The 15,126-nt window shown below is 33.7% G+C and overlaps 1 protein-coding gene across 2 annotated transcripts in view; it reads right to left on the minus strand.

Annotated features, from left to right (window-relative positions):
• Nucleotides 1-3,734: 3,734 nt before the first annotated feature.
• Nucleotides 3,735-15,126, minus strand: part of LOC139700576 (probable ATP-dependent RNA helicase DDX5) — a 24,305-nt gene continuing 12,913 nt past the window's right edge. Inside the window, exons 8-12 of one of the 2 annotated variants that reach the window (XM_071599109.1) lie at nucleotides 12,618-12,728; nucleotides 9,020-9,081; nucleotides 7,160-7,219; nucleotides 6,665-6,880; nucleotides 3,735-4,526 (exon numbers count right to left, since the gene is read on the minus strand). In XM_071599109.1, the coding sequence (XP_071455210.1) occupies nucleotides 4,492-4,526; nucleotides 6,665-6,880; nucleotides 7,160-7,219; nucleotides 9,020-9,081; nucleotides 12,618-12,728 (484 nt within the window). In that variant the 3' untranslated portion in view covers nucleotides 3,735-4,491. Of the gene's footprint in view, nucleotides 4,527-6,664; nucleotides 6,881-7,159; nucleotides 7,220-9,019; nucleotides 9,082-12,617; nucleotides 12,729-15,126 lie in introns of those variants that run through there. The other variant, XM_071599110.1, reaches the window with a different exon arrangement.

Genomic DNA, 15,126 nt, shown 5'->3' on the forward strand with positions numbered 1-15,126 from the left:
GCAGTGCTGACCTTGAACATATGACCCCATGTTTAACCCTGAGAACTGCTGACTTTTGGTATTGCATGGTAAGGGGCTTAGATGCCTTGGGCTTGTATTGTCTCTAAACTAATGGACTTGGCATGTGACTCATATGTTGATCATGAAAAATACCAGCTTATATTGTCCAATATTAGTCATAAACCTCTGATTTTTATTACCATTGCATTTTATTATTCACTTATGTGTTTTTAAAAAAAAATATTTCTATGAGCTACAGGACTTTTCTTGCCTAACCAGACCTAAGGCACATTTACCTATTGTGTTAAACCCCTAACATATTGCCTTATTGGGAAAATGTTTTCATTATTTTTCTTGTCAGGTATATTACCTATGACTTGAGAAGCAAATAAAGACTATTACCTTTCTATTTCAATAACTAATTTCATTGTGATTAATAGTATGAAAAAATTGTATGAATTTTCATGATTTTCATTGATCAATGGGTCCTTTTTTTAAACCTATTGGTAATCTATGATATGGTTTCATTCCCATCTCAAGTATTTCCCATGCATCTTTAAACATTCCTCATGTACAGTAAAAAGCACTGGTGATAGTGGAAACTGCAGTCTTTTCCCTAAAATTTTAGCTGCACACAAATTTGAACGTATTTTTCCATTGTCCTCACATATGACTGCCTGATTCTTATTTGGAATAGGAACTAATACTGATTTGATGAAACAGTTTGGCCAAATTCCTCCCTCATTAATGCTACTTACAAATCAGTCCTTAAAAACTCTTCCTCCCACTTTTACCCAAACCTAAGTATTTCAGTGGGAATGTGGTCTACCCCTATGATCTTTTTTAATTTCAATGTCATTAATGCCCTTTCTATCTCTTCAAATATGCTGTGACCTAAGATATCCTCATCCAAGTCAAATGTCTTAGTTATATAGTTCCTCTATATATTCTTACAATCTCTCTTGAATCCACCCTTGTTAAATTAATAATTATCCTGACTTTTCTTTGATTATTTCTATGGATTTTTCCAACTTGCTTCCTGATAAATATTTCACCTTCTTGTCCAGAGCACTAATTTTTCCTTTCAGACGCTAACATTCCGTATCCTTGCACTGCATCTTTCAGCATGCTTCTTTTTGTCAATTTGTTTTCCATCTTAGTTCATTATTCAGTTATTTATACTTCTTTAAATCTAACGTCCATTTCTCCCTCTTTCATCTTGTCTGCGATTCATTCTACCCTCGTCCATTTCCTACACCTTTATTTTTATCTTTGCATTTCCCTTTTTTGATACGTTTGAATCTTTCTTCTGCTGTACATACCTCCCTTTCTTTACTTCAACACTCCTTTTTTGTCATCCTGGTGAAATATTTCACATTACATTTCCTAAACCATCGCCTGTTTTATCCAATAGATTCTGAAATTACACTTCATCAGTGGTATATTTAGATCCGAATCTACATTGGCTCCTGGGAAATTGCATATCAATCGTGATGTTCCTAAATGTGTGCAAAACCATAACAAAGTCCAACTAATATCTCTCCATATTTCTATTAAGTAAATTGAAAATATCACTACTGGGGGCATTCATCGTTAATGCATATTATGTATGCATTTTTTCTATTTCCAACTGTGGACTTTCCAACAGTTACAAGGAGTGAAACTATGGGGAAATATCTCCAGTGTCTATTCTTTTATCTTCCTACAAAAGAAGTTTTCAGAATAATCTGTAATACAGATCCTACAGATCACTGAAAACCTTTGCACATTGCTAACTGTATGGAAGTTTGCACCCTATACATTTGTTATCTCATGTGATGTGAAAGAAAATGTTCTTAATCCCTTCACAAGGTCCAATACGAATAATTATGAAACACCAAACAGACAAGCCAAATACATAATATTCCCATTTGACTGAAACCCAAGATCTGCTTAAATGAATTGGCATCATATTATTTTATTAACTTCTAGCTACCCATACCTAGCACCAACATTTCAATATTCAAAACCAAGCATCATTTGCCATTAACCAAACATTCTATCTACGTGGAGTTTTTTGAGACTGAACATTGTGAATTAACACTCCAGTGACATTTATAAAAATGTATATAGTTGCACTGTTTTGTGCTTTTAATAATATTGACAATATCTACTGTTGTATTTAGCCATCTAATGGCAAATGAAGTTTTTGATTAAAAATATTATAAGTTGAGGTAAAACAACAAGGAAAAACCACAAACCTTTGTCTGGAAATGCCGTGGAATATTGTCATAATGTTTTCATAGACATCATGACTTGTTTATCATCATGACAAATTAAAAAAAAAACAAATTTTTCGACACAGTGCCTCCCATTTGTGAAACTCATATTAAATTGAAACTATTGCAATGAAAACATACAGAAGCACTTTATTCACCTATAGCTGGCTGCTGCAAAAGGACAGGTTGACAAGTATCGCAAAATTACGATGTAATTAGAGATGGGAAACTCACATCACCCAGGTCATAGAGACAAGAAGACGGGATGTGCTACTGACAGATAAATTTTATTTTCATCCATGCACTCAATGACCATAACGTTAAGTCAGTAGTACATAAATAGACAAATAACACAAATTTATCTCCCCTTCACACATTTCCAAGGTATTCAATCAAACACACCCTCTTTGTGGCTAATGAGATTATCATCCACAAGTAAATGAAATCTGACAGCATGTACCCAAACCTACATATATGCTTCACGGCAAGGTGGAGGAGTGGTATGCGTAATAAGGGAAAGAAACAATAGAATTGGATGGAAAAAACGATGCAGAGCAAAATTCCTGAGATAGTGATAAGGTTAGACTTACGAAAGGGTGGGTAAGTAGAAATCATGCCTTAAATACAAAGCTCATGCATCCAATTGCAGTGTGTACTACTTCCACTCATGTTAATTCAGTTGCAGATTTGTGATTACAATGAATGTAAGGTTGGAAGAAAATTTCTTCACTTATGTTGAACGAGCACCTTTTCACTACATGAATTTATAAAAATTGTCTCATCTGTAATAATAATCTGAAATAAAATGCAGAATTTTCAAAGCGTAAAAATCATTTCCCTTGATTTATGCGTTGAAAATTCTACATTTCGATGCATAATAGCACATGGCTCTGATAAAAGCTAGGGTTGAAAATCTCCTGTAGTTCTTTGAATAACCTGAATGATATAAGAGTAGTTTTTTATTTATCAATCTCGATTGGCAAATTAAAACTTAAAAAAGGTCTGGTATTTAAATAAATGGTAAGATAGCAGAAAGGTAAACATTACACTCCTCCCAGTCGATAAAAAAAATCAGCATCAAGGATTGAATTATGAGGATCGGCCTCAAGATGAAAACAAAGCAGTGCAAAGTTGATAAAGAACGGATGGTAGCAATTTTCCACTTGATAAGTTTAATGGTATAACCAGGTTTCGATGTATTACATCATTTTCAGGTCCTCAGACCTGCAAATGATATAATACATTAAAACCCGGTTGTACAATCAAACTTATCAAGTGGAAAATTGCTACTATCCATTCTTTATTAACCTTGAATTCCACCACATCATGCCTTCAACTACTTGGACGAAGTTGATTTGAAGATCTTTGAGTCTCAGATATTGAAAATGTACTTACCAGCATCATATTTTACTCTCAAGGTTGATTCAATTGAAACAAACACATAAATAGGAAAAATTTTATTCAAACTCTCAAAAAATAAACAAAAACCTTCACTTGTATACAAAATACAACAGCATAACAGATTTCTCCAACAAGTGAACTCTTATTTTCTTCATAAAAATACCCTGCACTAAATCTTTTCATGCTTCAACAAGCCCCGAATGTTGTCACAAAGAAAATTAATGGAGGGAGCATCAGGGGTGTGAGTGCCCCGAAAAAATAAAAAGAAAGTTCCATAACTACCTGACGTTACTTTCATCAACAATTTCATCTATAGCAGTCTCCTTGAAAACAGCAAAAGCATGTAGAAATAGAGAAAAACATTTATAAAAACTATAATTTTAGAAGATATAATACACATTTCCAAAATTTTATTCCTCCCTCAAAATACTTTGTACTATGTCTCATAGGGCAACAAAAATTCACTTTTCTGTCAATGAACAATCACAGAGAGCATGTGTCTAATACAAACGTTACAATTAATACTGTAATAAATGATTTCATTTTTCAATTAAGAGAAAAGGAACAAAATAGTAACTAGGAACCTTGAATATGCCAACAGGTAAATATAAAATATATTGCCATTTAAAGCATTGAATCACTTCACATAAAAGGTTATTGGCATGAATTATATTGACCAAAGCATTGTTCTTATTGTGCCAGATTTTTTGAGGCACTGAGCCTGAAACCCAATGTTATGGTCAAGTTATGCGGTTATAGACACCTCTTCTGTGGATCACAATCACTTTCCTCCACTCACCACACCTCCTCAATGTCCCCATTGCATTCCAATTCATTTCTTCCTTTTCCTCTTTCCTAATACAGGCTCTGGAATGACATGGATTTGAGATTACATTGAAACAATGGTAAAATGAATACAAGACTATAACATGCATATCCTTAACACAATTTCTTCACAAAATACTTATAGGTTTGCTCTCAGTGTAGATTTTAATAAATTACTCACTGATTTGGACTGATGTTGACGATAAAATTTTGATATTTTCAGGTTTGTCGCAATTTTTGTTCATCCCAAATAACCATCATCAACCAAACAGGTACGGACACATTTAAATTCAGCAAAAACAACAAAAATTTCAAAGTCATAAAATAATTTTGCATAGTCCCTATACACAGCATCTAACTCAAATTTGATTCCCATTGGCGTATTTGACTTTCAAAAACAAATATTTAATGACAGCTTGATACTAAATTTTTTTCTATTTTCACATAAACCCTCACGACTACTCACTCAAACAATTGTCAAACGACAGCTGTGAGTGTCCAAAATGGCTGAAATTTTGGTGAGTTCCTTTCAACGCATGCCTTTCAATGCATTCTCCACAACTTTTGTTCAAGAGTGCTACCATCTTTATATTGGGTTCGAAAAGTTTTCAGACAACCCTCACACATCATGAAATCCAGATAATGGTATCACCAAGTATTGCAGTCTCACTAATATACTTCACTTATCGAAAACCATCACTATTTTTAATCGTGAATGTGGAAAATTAAAGACTTAAGACTTAAGTAATTAAAGACTTAAAAATTTAAGACTGCAATATACGCAAAAAAAAAGTGAAAAACATAAGGCATAACTCGAGCTTAAAGTGTATGAAAAATGTATTTCCAGGGGTAGCGATAACAATATACATGCAATATAGACTTTGAGTTATGTTATTTGTGCCTAATGTCCATGCCGGCAAGTTACATCACTGTGAACATTTTCCCTTGAAAGACCTTAATTTTTAATTAAAGTTATAATAATATGTCGGGAGATAAAACAAATCATGTCTTTAGATATAAGGCACAAAAAATATTACATAAGCTCGTATCGTAACACAAGCACAGAATACAACAAAAGAATTTTGGAGGCATTCAAAAGATATATACATAAAAAGCATTATAGAAATGTAATAATGACAATAAATAGTGACCCCCTTGCTAATAAAGAATTATGAAAAAAAAAGATCAAGACCCTCATGTAGTTATTAAAGTAAACTAGAAATTAAGACAATATAGTTTCAATTCTTTATATCCATATTTAGGTAGTCCTATAAAGGATAGAAGGAATCTTTTAAGAGAAACTGATCTAAGTTTTTGTATTTTGAAAGATCAGAATCAGAGTTGGCATTCCTTAATTCAACAGGGAGATTGTTTTTCAGTCTAACACCCAGTTGCCTAAGGCCTTGCATGTTGAGTTTTGATAAATTACATCTTGTGGTATCTCATTGCATCTCACCTGTTGGTCATAATGATCACTATTTAGGGGATATGCATAAGTATAAACAGGTATTCTGAGAGGAGTGCTATATGAAGAATGTACATCCAATATCATGCACTGGAGACAAAGGTGGTAAGTTTATTTAAGTACTAAATTTCATCATGAAAGCTTAGGAAAATAAAACTCAAAGAGTGATTGAAAACAGTTTGCATACAGAACTTTCGTTCAGTAGTTTGAGACCTTTATTAGTAAGAATAAATTAAAACAATTATAAAGGTTAAATTAAAGAGTGTTTTATAGAAAGTGAATCAGGGGGTTCTACGTGGTACAAAGACAAAAATCAGAGACAAAAGGATAAAAAAAAGTAGGGAGGGAATCTGTAAAGAGGAGGAAAATGCAGAGCTAAAAAAAGGCTGCGTTCAATTCATATTTAGGAGATTATAGCTAAGGGTACGCACTTCTTAGTGGATAAAAGAATCAGCTTTTGTATCAAGGAAGGAACATCATGAAACAGTCAAGAAAACCATATTACCATGGGACTAATATGCTACCATCTTACAACCCAGTGTTTTTTTTTAAAAATGGTATGTATTCACTTCTTGTACTGACGGTGAATTACATGCATGCATACTGATTTTCAAATTAAACCTAGTCATACTTTCACCAGGCCACACGCTCAATTTTTATAAGTAAGGTAGCTTAATATAATAATAACATAAAAAAAAATTCAAACACAACTTACTTGTGACTGGCTCCTGCAATAGATCTGATGGTATTCTCTGATTGGTATCCTTCAAAATATCTATCAGGTCACCAACTTGGTGCCAATCTTTATCGGTGAAGAAAGTGAAGGCAGTTCCATGTTTGTTACCCCTTGCTGTACGTCCTATTCTATGTACATAGATTGCAACTACCTTCGGGAAGTCATAATTTATCACATACCTAATCTCTTTAATATCTGAAAAAAGGTAATAAAAACAACAGGAAGTGATCATTAGTGCCGCTTGAATTGCTGCAAAACGTGAGGGTCATATTGCAAGAATGGGGGTTTATTCTCAGGGGAAACCAAGTTTGTGCTTTATCCTTCAATTGTTTATAAAATAAATTTAAAAAACGTTATAATTTCAATGATTACATTACACTATGTAACACAATTATCTCATGGAAAGTGAATTTCCATTTTTATTCACCAAAAGAATGCATCTATCGTAAGTGAAACAAAAACATTTCAAATTACCTAATCCTCTTGAAGCCACATCTGTTGTCACCAGCGTTGTAATTTCGCCTGCTTTGAATTCTGAAATCAAAGGAATGGATAACATAAGATAAAAAAGAAAGAGGATTGAGTGACTGAAAACAAATCACAGAAATAAATGTCACACTAGAAATATATATGCAGCAACAAGCACAAATGTAAGTCACTGTAAAATTTCACAGAAATATACAACAACAAATTAATTGATGCGTAGAAACTGTACACCAATCTTAAATTATCACCAGATATCCTGTGTAATATAAATATCAGTTGTGATAATGCATCATTACACCATACACCCAATAAATTAATAAATCAAATAGGGTAAGAGCAAACTAATAATAATAATAATACAACATCTTTATCACAGCAAGATTGAGACAAGATAGTCACTTCTTCCACTGTACCTCTAATTAACCTAACTTCCAACTAGGTGGTATTCCTTTTAAACTTATGAGAATCAAAATATATTTTAGAACATAAAAAATAATTTTTCATTCAATCTTTGGTGTTTTTTATTGAAAACGTGCATGAATTGATGTGATTTCCTCAGCTAAGAAATACTTTGAGCAATAATTTAATATAATTCAGACAAATAATTGAAAAAAAAACTAGTCCCCACAACAGAATGTCATCTAACTGTTACATGATGATTAACAAATCTTTATTCATTGACATAATTATTATTATTTATTACCAGAAAAACAGAACGTATTCACTCACTAACATTACAATGCAGTTTAACTTGGATTGAGATAAAAATTTCAAATCATACTTATAAGAAAACATTGAGTTATTAATGAAAAACATACATTTTTGAGCCATGCTGTGATTATACAGGTATATTCTGGACAATTGGGATTAATTCTAGAAAATATATTCAAAATAAACTAACCACAAAAACTAAATATATATGTATATATACATATATATATGTGTGTACATATATATATATATATATATGTGTGTGTACATATATATATATATATATATATATATATATATATATATATATATATATATGTACACACATACATACACACACACACACACGCACACATTCAAACATGAAATCCTGCCAAACGGCAAACAAATACTCATTCACATAGAAACAGATATAAGGAAAAGGGATAGGAACACACATACAGGACGAACACAGGAGAGGTGGTGAAGGCTGAATCAGGCAAATCACGAGTGTAAAAATATTTCCCAGACCGGTACTTGAACTCCGGATCTTTCCACTTGCCAGGCAAAGACACTCATGATTTGCCTGATTCCGCCTTCCCCACCTCTATTGAGTTCGTCCTTTATACGTGTTTCTATCCCTTTTCCTTATATCTATTTCTATGTGAATGAGTATATATATATATATATATATATATATATATATATTTTTTTTTTATTCCGATTGTTTAAAGTCAAGAGGTGAATCACCAATTCCAAATACAGGTTGCCTGTCCAATTATAATTGTTTTTTAACCTTCTCTGGGTTGCAGAGTCAGAATAGCCATTTTTATTAAGAAGAGAAGTTTATCAAAGAATTTATAAAGATCAAGATTCATTTTATACATAGTATATCGATGGAAACAATTATTATATCATCAATGGTAACCATTCTCCACAATCTACAGTTCTATATTTACAATCACAAAATTCTAATAAGTATATGAAAAATTATGGTTCACAATAAAGGAGAATGAATAAATATACTCATTTGACAAATAACTTTCAGCAATGATACTGACCAGACTTCAAAAAATTTTACCTATGCAACAATGGTGAAAAATAAACTCAAGATTAAAAAAATAACAATAATTTTAAAAATGACATGCTACTGCTTACGTTTTAGAGTTTTCTCTCTGACCTTCTGCTTCTTGCCAGCATGAAAGCCTTCCACATTGAATCTTAAAAAAAAAAAGAAAACAAAAGGACCCATAGTCTTACTTTTGAAAGATTCTATTCCTTTTGGCCAGTTTACAGCCAGTTCCTTTTCCCTCTGTCCATTATGGTTCCCAAGACCTTATTGATATTTTCACAAACAAGTTAGTTTATTTGTACCTCTTTCTACTCTCTCACAATGTTCTTCACAGTTCTCATCCCAATAAGGTTCACAAAGGTTTATATGCATACAGTTAATTATCTGAATTTTGAATAAATATTTCTTCAAAATGAATGGTTTACAACCTCTGCTAAAGACTTAGCTAGTGACATTTTCCATCTACTTTTGGAGTCTATTTAATTAATTAATTTATTCATGGATGCATATTTAAGTTCTAAATTACCTTTTTAAACAATTTCAATGTTCTAACAGAGGAAAAAGCACAGGGTATATACCTAGTTTCACACTTGCCTTGCCCATGAATTCCTTAGGGCTTCATTCGTAGTTCTAAAAAGACACCATTTTCACGAAATTGGAAAATTGAATAAAATCCTTTCATTTTTATTTGGATAAAGTAGTATAAAACCCAAAAGTTACAGTGAGTAATGATAACATGGTTTTTTTTATTGCTGACTATGAAGCCTTTTGCGTTAAATAAATTATTCTGGTCATGGGTGGTTTCAATATTGTTAAAGACAGCATCAACAACAAATATTTATAAATATGTGTATAGTGTAAACTCTCAATTCCATTGGCGGATTATCGTGATACACTTTTCCCGGCACTTAAAAAATTTCAATAAAAATACAATCGAAAAGAAAATAAAAGCTCCGAAACTTCAATCTACTTTTTTTTCACAAAATACAATTTCGAAATACCTAAGCTTTCTAAAAAATTTTTGATTTAAAAAAAATCAAAAGTTGCCAAAAATAATTAATATTTTAAATAAAACATTTTTGTACTACCTGTACTTACCCATTATCGTTTTAATTGCATTCATTAGCCCTGAGAATTTCATATCTTCCTTTAAGGCAAGTAAATACATAGTTTTACAATGTGAAGAATTAGTCATTAACTATCAACACTGCAATCTTTTAATCGGCATTATACCACAAATATGAATCCATATCAGTGATCCTTTTTTTTTTGCAATTCATCCTTACTATGATAGTTCTCTGTATTGGTGTAAATCAATGATCCCAATATTATAAAATAGCAGATAAATTAAAAAAATGTAAAAGGGAGTTTTCCATTCTTATTTCACGACAATATTTTCCTTGACCAAAAAAAATACATCTTGACAGAAAAAACCATTAAAATAAATGCTGATCAGTTTGATAGGACTCAGAAGAAAACACAAATCACAAATGAAATACATTTCATCACTCATAAATTCATCTAAATATTTTGATTATGTATTTCTAGACCTGTAGCAATGCACTTCCAACATTTTTACAAATGAACTCACCATTTTGATTCTAATTCGAGTCAACATAAATGCTAACGTATAGGTTGTCCTCTAAACAAAATATTCTAATGAAAAAAATAAATCAAATTTTGACCTATGCACAAGACAGGTACTAATAGTTAGTTATAAAAAAGCTGTTATTTAAGATGAGATGTAACTTTTTAAAGGTCACATTGTGAAATTCATTGCCATTGCTGCAATGCGATGGCTTTTACAATTGCTGCCAGTGATGACTGCTTGTAGCAGCACAGCATTTTAAAGCTAACAATTGCAGCGGTACTATTAATGGCAGTATTCGCAGCACTGACTGTGAATTTTGGAATGTATTCAAAATCTCCCAATCAATGATAATGGTCGAATACCATCGATTACATTAGAAATCAAAATAGTTATTGTTTACCATATGACTGCCACAGTTAAATGTGTTGAATGATATTTTTTTTAGTTATTACGTGGTTCCCTATATTTCTTTCAGTTTCTCTTATTCCTTGAGAACATGCATTTGACAAAGTTAATAAGATCCGCAAGATATGAAAAAAATGGTAATTTCAAGAAATAATTTGGGGTTTAACCTATACACGCATGGTAACCAATTCATTATTAAACGAGCAAATGAATCCACACAAAACATGAACTTTGAGCACGGTAAATACACATAAACATTAAAATCGATTCAGTTGAATTTTGCAAACAATTGCATTAGAAAATACTAAAATATAATGGAAATGTGATCAAAATCTGATGAAAACACAAAAGCATCTAACACACGGTCGTTTCTCTGTAACCAATGAACACAGAGAACAAATAAGACATGCTGAATTGATGCGGTAACCACAAAATTGCCAGTGAGAGATGGAAAAGATGGGAGGATAAAGAAATAAGAATGATTAAAATAAAAAATGAGGGAAATAATGCATTGAAATATACAGATTAGAATTATGTACAACGACGGATATCGATATGGACTATTATAGAAAAATGTAAAATTGGTCAAAAAGACTTGCTCGAGATGGACCAATTAAACACCAATATTAAAATTCGAGAAATTATGCTGCATAAAAATCATTTTCTTTCGCTGAAATTCGTGGATTGTGGATCTCTCAATAAATGTCTTAATACTTTGGCCAGTTAAACTACTGAGATGTTCTGTTTCACAACAAATTTTCAAATTCCTTCAAAAGAGTAGTAGGTAGTATTTAGGGGAGGCGACCGACAGCTGAGGTCATTTGCACCATAGGGGATGGACAGGAAAGGATGAAGGGTGGAGAGAAACCCGGCGTCGGCATTAGCCTACTCTTTACGAAAGGCGCCAAGGGGCCCGCAGTTTAATGTCCCATCCGACGGATGGCGTACTCACTCAAAGTGCCCTCCACAAAGCACCTCAAGTAGGCATCGAGATACCCCTGCAAAATATTCAACAATGCCGGGATTTGAAGTAGTAGTAGTTTTGATGGGAGGCGACCGACAGCTAAGGTCATTTGCGCCATAGGGGAAGGACAGGAAAGGATGAAGGGTGGAGAGAAACCCGGCGTCGGCATTAGCCTACTCTTTACGAAAGGCGCCAAGGGGTCCGCGGCTTAACGTCCCATCCGACGGACGGCGTACTCACTCAAAGTGCCCTCCACAAAGCACCTCAAGTAGGGATCGAGATACCTCTGAAAAATATTCAACACCGCCGGGATTTGAACCCACGCCCTCAGGGTGGGAAGCCAGTACGTTAGCCCCCGCACCATCTCGATCCCCCCGGGATTTGAACCCAGGGTGTTTACCTTTGACCAAATTAGCGAAATTGTTGGAAATGCTCTAATATATATATACTTCAGAACAGTTATCTTCTGATGAGCATACAAGAGAACGTCACGGTGTCAAAATAATTTGTCTCGATGGGGATATTCAGACCCAGATGCCACTACACTTCAAAACTTTCACTCAAGTCGAAGCTATAGAATCTTGTTATGTAGACCACTGGATTACAATCAGCAGCATTGCATCACCTCTTTTCAACCAAAAAAATGCACAGAGATTAAATCTAAAAGACAGGTATACTATACTAATTTCACCCGCACAAAATACATATCTTAGAACTAACTTACCCTGCAAGTTTAAGGTTTTCGGTCAGAATCAGTGCCTTCTTCTTTGCTTTCACAAACAAAAGGGTCTGCTTATTCTTTTCACATTGTATTTCCTTTAAAAGTTGATACAACCTGCAACAGAGAGACACATGCCATGAATACACACGTAAAATAATGCACAGATGAACTGGGCAGAAGGACTCAGTTTCTCCTCCTATTATAATGACTAAGTTAGCAGCTCAATTAAGAAAATAAGGAAGATATGTAGTCAGCTCAATACGCGAACTGGTGCAATCTGACGGCCATGATGCAGACTAGAGCACTTGCGACACTAGATGCCTGAGACCCAATGAGCCGTCTGTACTTGGTGGGTCGTCGAGCTGTGCGTATCGTGCCAGTTATGCTAGTTTCTCTTGTCCTTGATTTTACAGCTCGTTGGAAATGGAAATTGACATAATCATGGAGCAATTAATCAACATCAAGTTTTTGGCGAAGTGTGGTAAAAGTTATCAAGAAGATACTAAAATGTAGACAGCTTTTTATGGTGATAATTCTCTGGAGGAAACATCCGTTTTCAAGTGAATTAAGCATTTTTAAGATGGCCGAAAAGACACCATGGATGATGATGTAAGGCCGGGACGACCTTCAACAACCTGTGTTGATGACAACATTGATCGAGTGCGGTCCATTGTCCTCACCGATCGTCGAAAAACTGTCCGAATGATGGCTGATGAACAGAATTTAGGAAAATCAACAATGAACACTATTTTAACCGAACATTTGGGTTTAAAAAAATTGTTGAAAAAAAATCACCATTCTTGATCACCCTCCTTATTTGAATTAGATCTCGCCCCCTGCAACTTTTTCCTATTCCCAAAATGCAAAAATGTGATGACGGGGGCATCACTGGGAAGCTGTGGACACAATAAAGCAAGAAACAACGAGACAACTAAAAAGCCTAACTGCCGAGGACTTCCAAGGGTGCTTTGAAGAGTGGAAAAAAAGATGGAATAAGTGCAGAGCAACGAATGAAGGGTACTTTGAAGGGGGAAAAATTGATGTAGACTAAATTTTGCAAGTAAAGTTATTATGGCCTCAGTTCGCGTATTTATTGAACAGAAATCGTATTTCAGCAAAGGGCGGCATTTGCCATGAAACTATTTCAGAAAGCGACATCTAATAATTAAAATCAATGACATGGAGTTACTGAGAGAAAACAGTTATCAAAAATTCTTGTGTCAATAATTTAATACAAAATTATGAAAAAAATTAAGGGTTGCCTGGGAGGTATTTAGAGTAAGTTAAAAAAAATGTTATTTATCATGTAAGTTAAACTTCTACAAGGTCACATTCCAAAATGCACTGCATTTAGCACCACTATGACAAGAGTTATGACTTCCCTAAGAGCTAATACTAATATGCCACCACTGCTGACTGCTTGTGTCAGTAACCGTGATAAAAGCAAAAAATTGGGGCCATACTGTTTTGGCAGTTCTGACAGCATTTAGGGTGAATTTTGGAATGCACACAAAATGTCACTATTGATGATAATGGGCGATTATTTCATTAAAATAAACAAAATAAATAGAAATTATTAAACAACTTGATAACTACCACTAAAAGTGTTAAATTATAATTACTTCAACCCTTATCACTTGAGTACATAAATGTAACAAAAGCTCACCAGTTATTATCAAAATTTATTAACTGGAATTACCTTGGCAGCATTTGATAATTAAAGAAAAGACAAAGTGTCACATTAAAAAAGAGATACGTAAAACATGGAAATTTTAAGTTTGGTGTTCAACCTATACATGAGTAAATACAGTAAATTTACAATGGATATACTCCTGAGATATGAAAAACTATCTTAGAGATATACACAAAGAAATGCAAATTCAAGGCATGTGAGCATAGAAGAGGTCACTGAATGCTTATATAGACATGAGATCACCTTCAAAATTCCCCTAACATATGAATCTTGCATGATAGGCATCGATTTTAATGAGAAACGGCTGCAAATCAGCGATCAAAGTGTGAAGGGTCACCGTGCAAGCCAAATCTTACTTTCCAAGGGAAGCCAGCAATGACCACAAGGATCAAGGGGCCTGCAACACTCTTCAAGCAAGGGCTTCAAGCACTCTCCAGCATTGTCTCATCATATTCACAGCCTCATTCTCCCAAGCAGGACCAACGACAATCCTAAAAAAAATGCATTTAAAGCATTAACCCCACCAACTTTTGCTCCATTAACATAATGCTTCAAGGTCTAATGATCTATCGTTCCTATCAAATGATAAAATTAAATTTCCTAACTCTATTGGAAACTTTTAATATCTAACCATTTTTCTATTTACATAAATAGTACCCAGCAAGCCATTGCTAGGACGTGTGGCAGGGGGTAATTACAAACCAGACTACTTTTGACCCAAAAGACTTTTCTCTCCTTTCACAGTCGGACCTCATTCTGATACCTTATCATTTGTGGAAAAAATGACATCTTAAATGTATCTGTTCTCAACTAAATCCC

This window comes from Hetaerina americana, unplaced genomic scaffold (genome assembly GCF_022747635.1).
Source record: "Hetaerina americana unplaced genomic scaffold, ioHetAmer1.1.p SCAF_1, whole genome shotgun sequence".
In the NCBI taxonomy this organism is placed as follows: domain Eukaryota; kingdom Metazoa; phylum Arthropoda; class Insecta; order Odonata; family Calopterygidae; genus Hetaerina; species Hetaerina americana.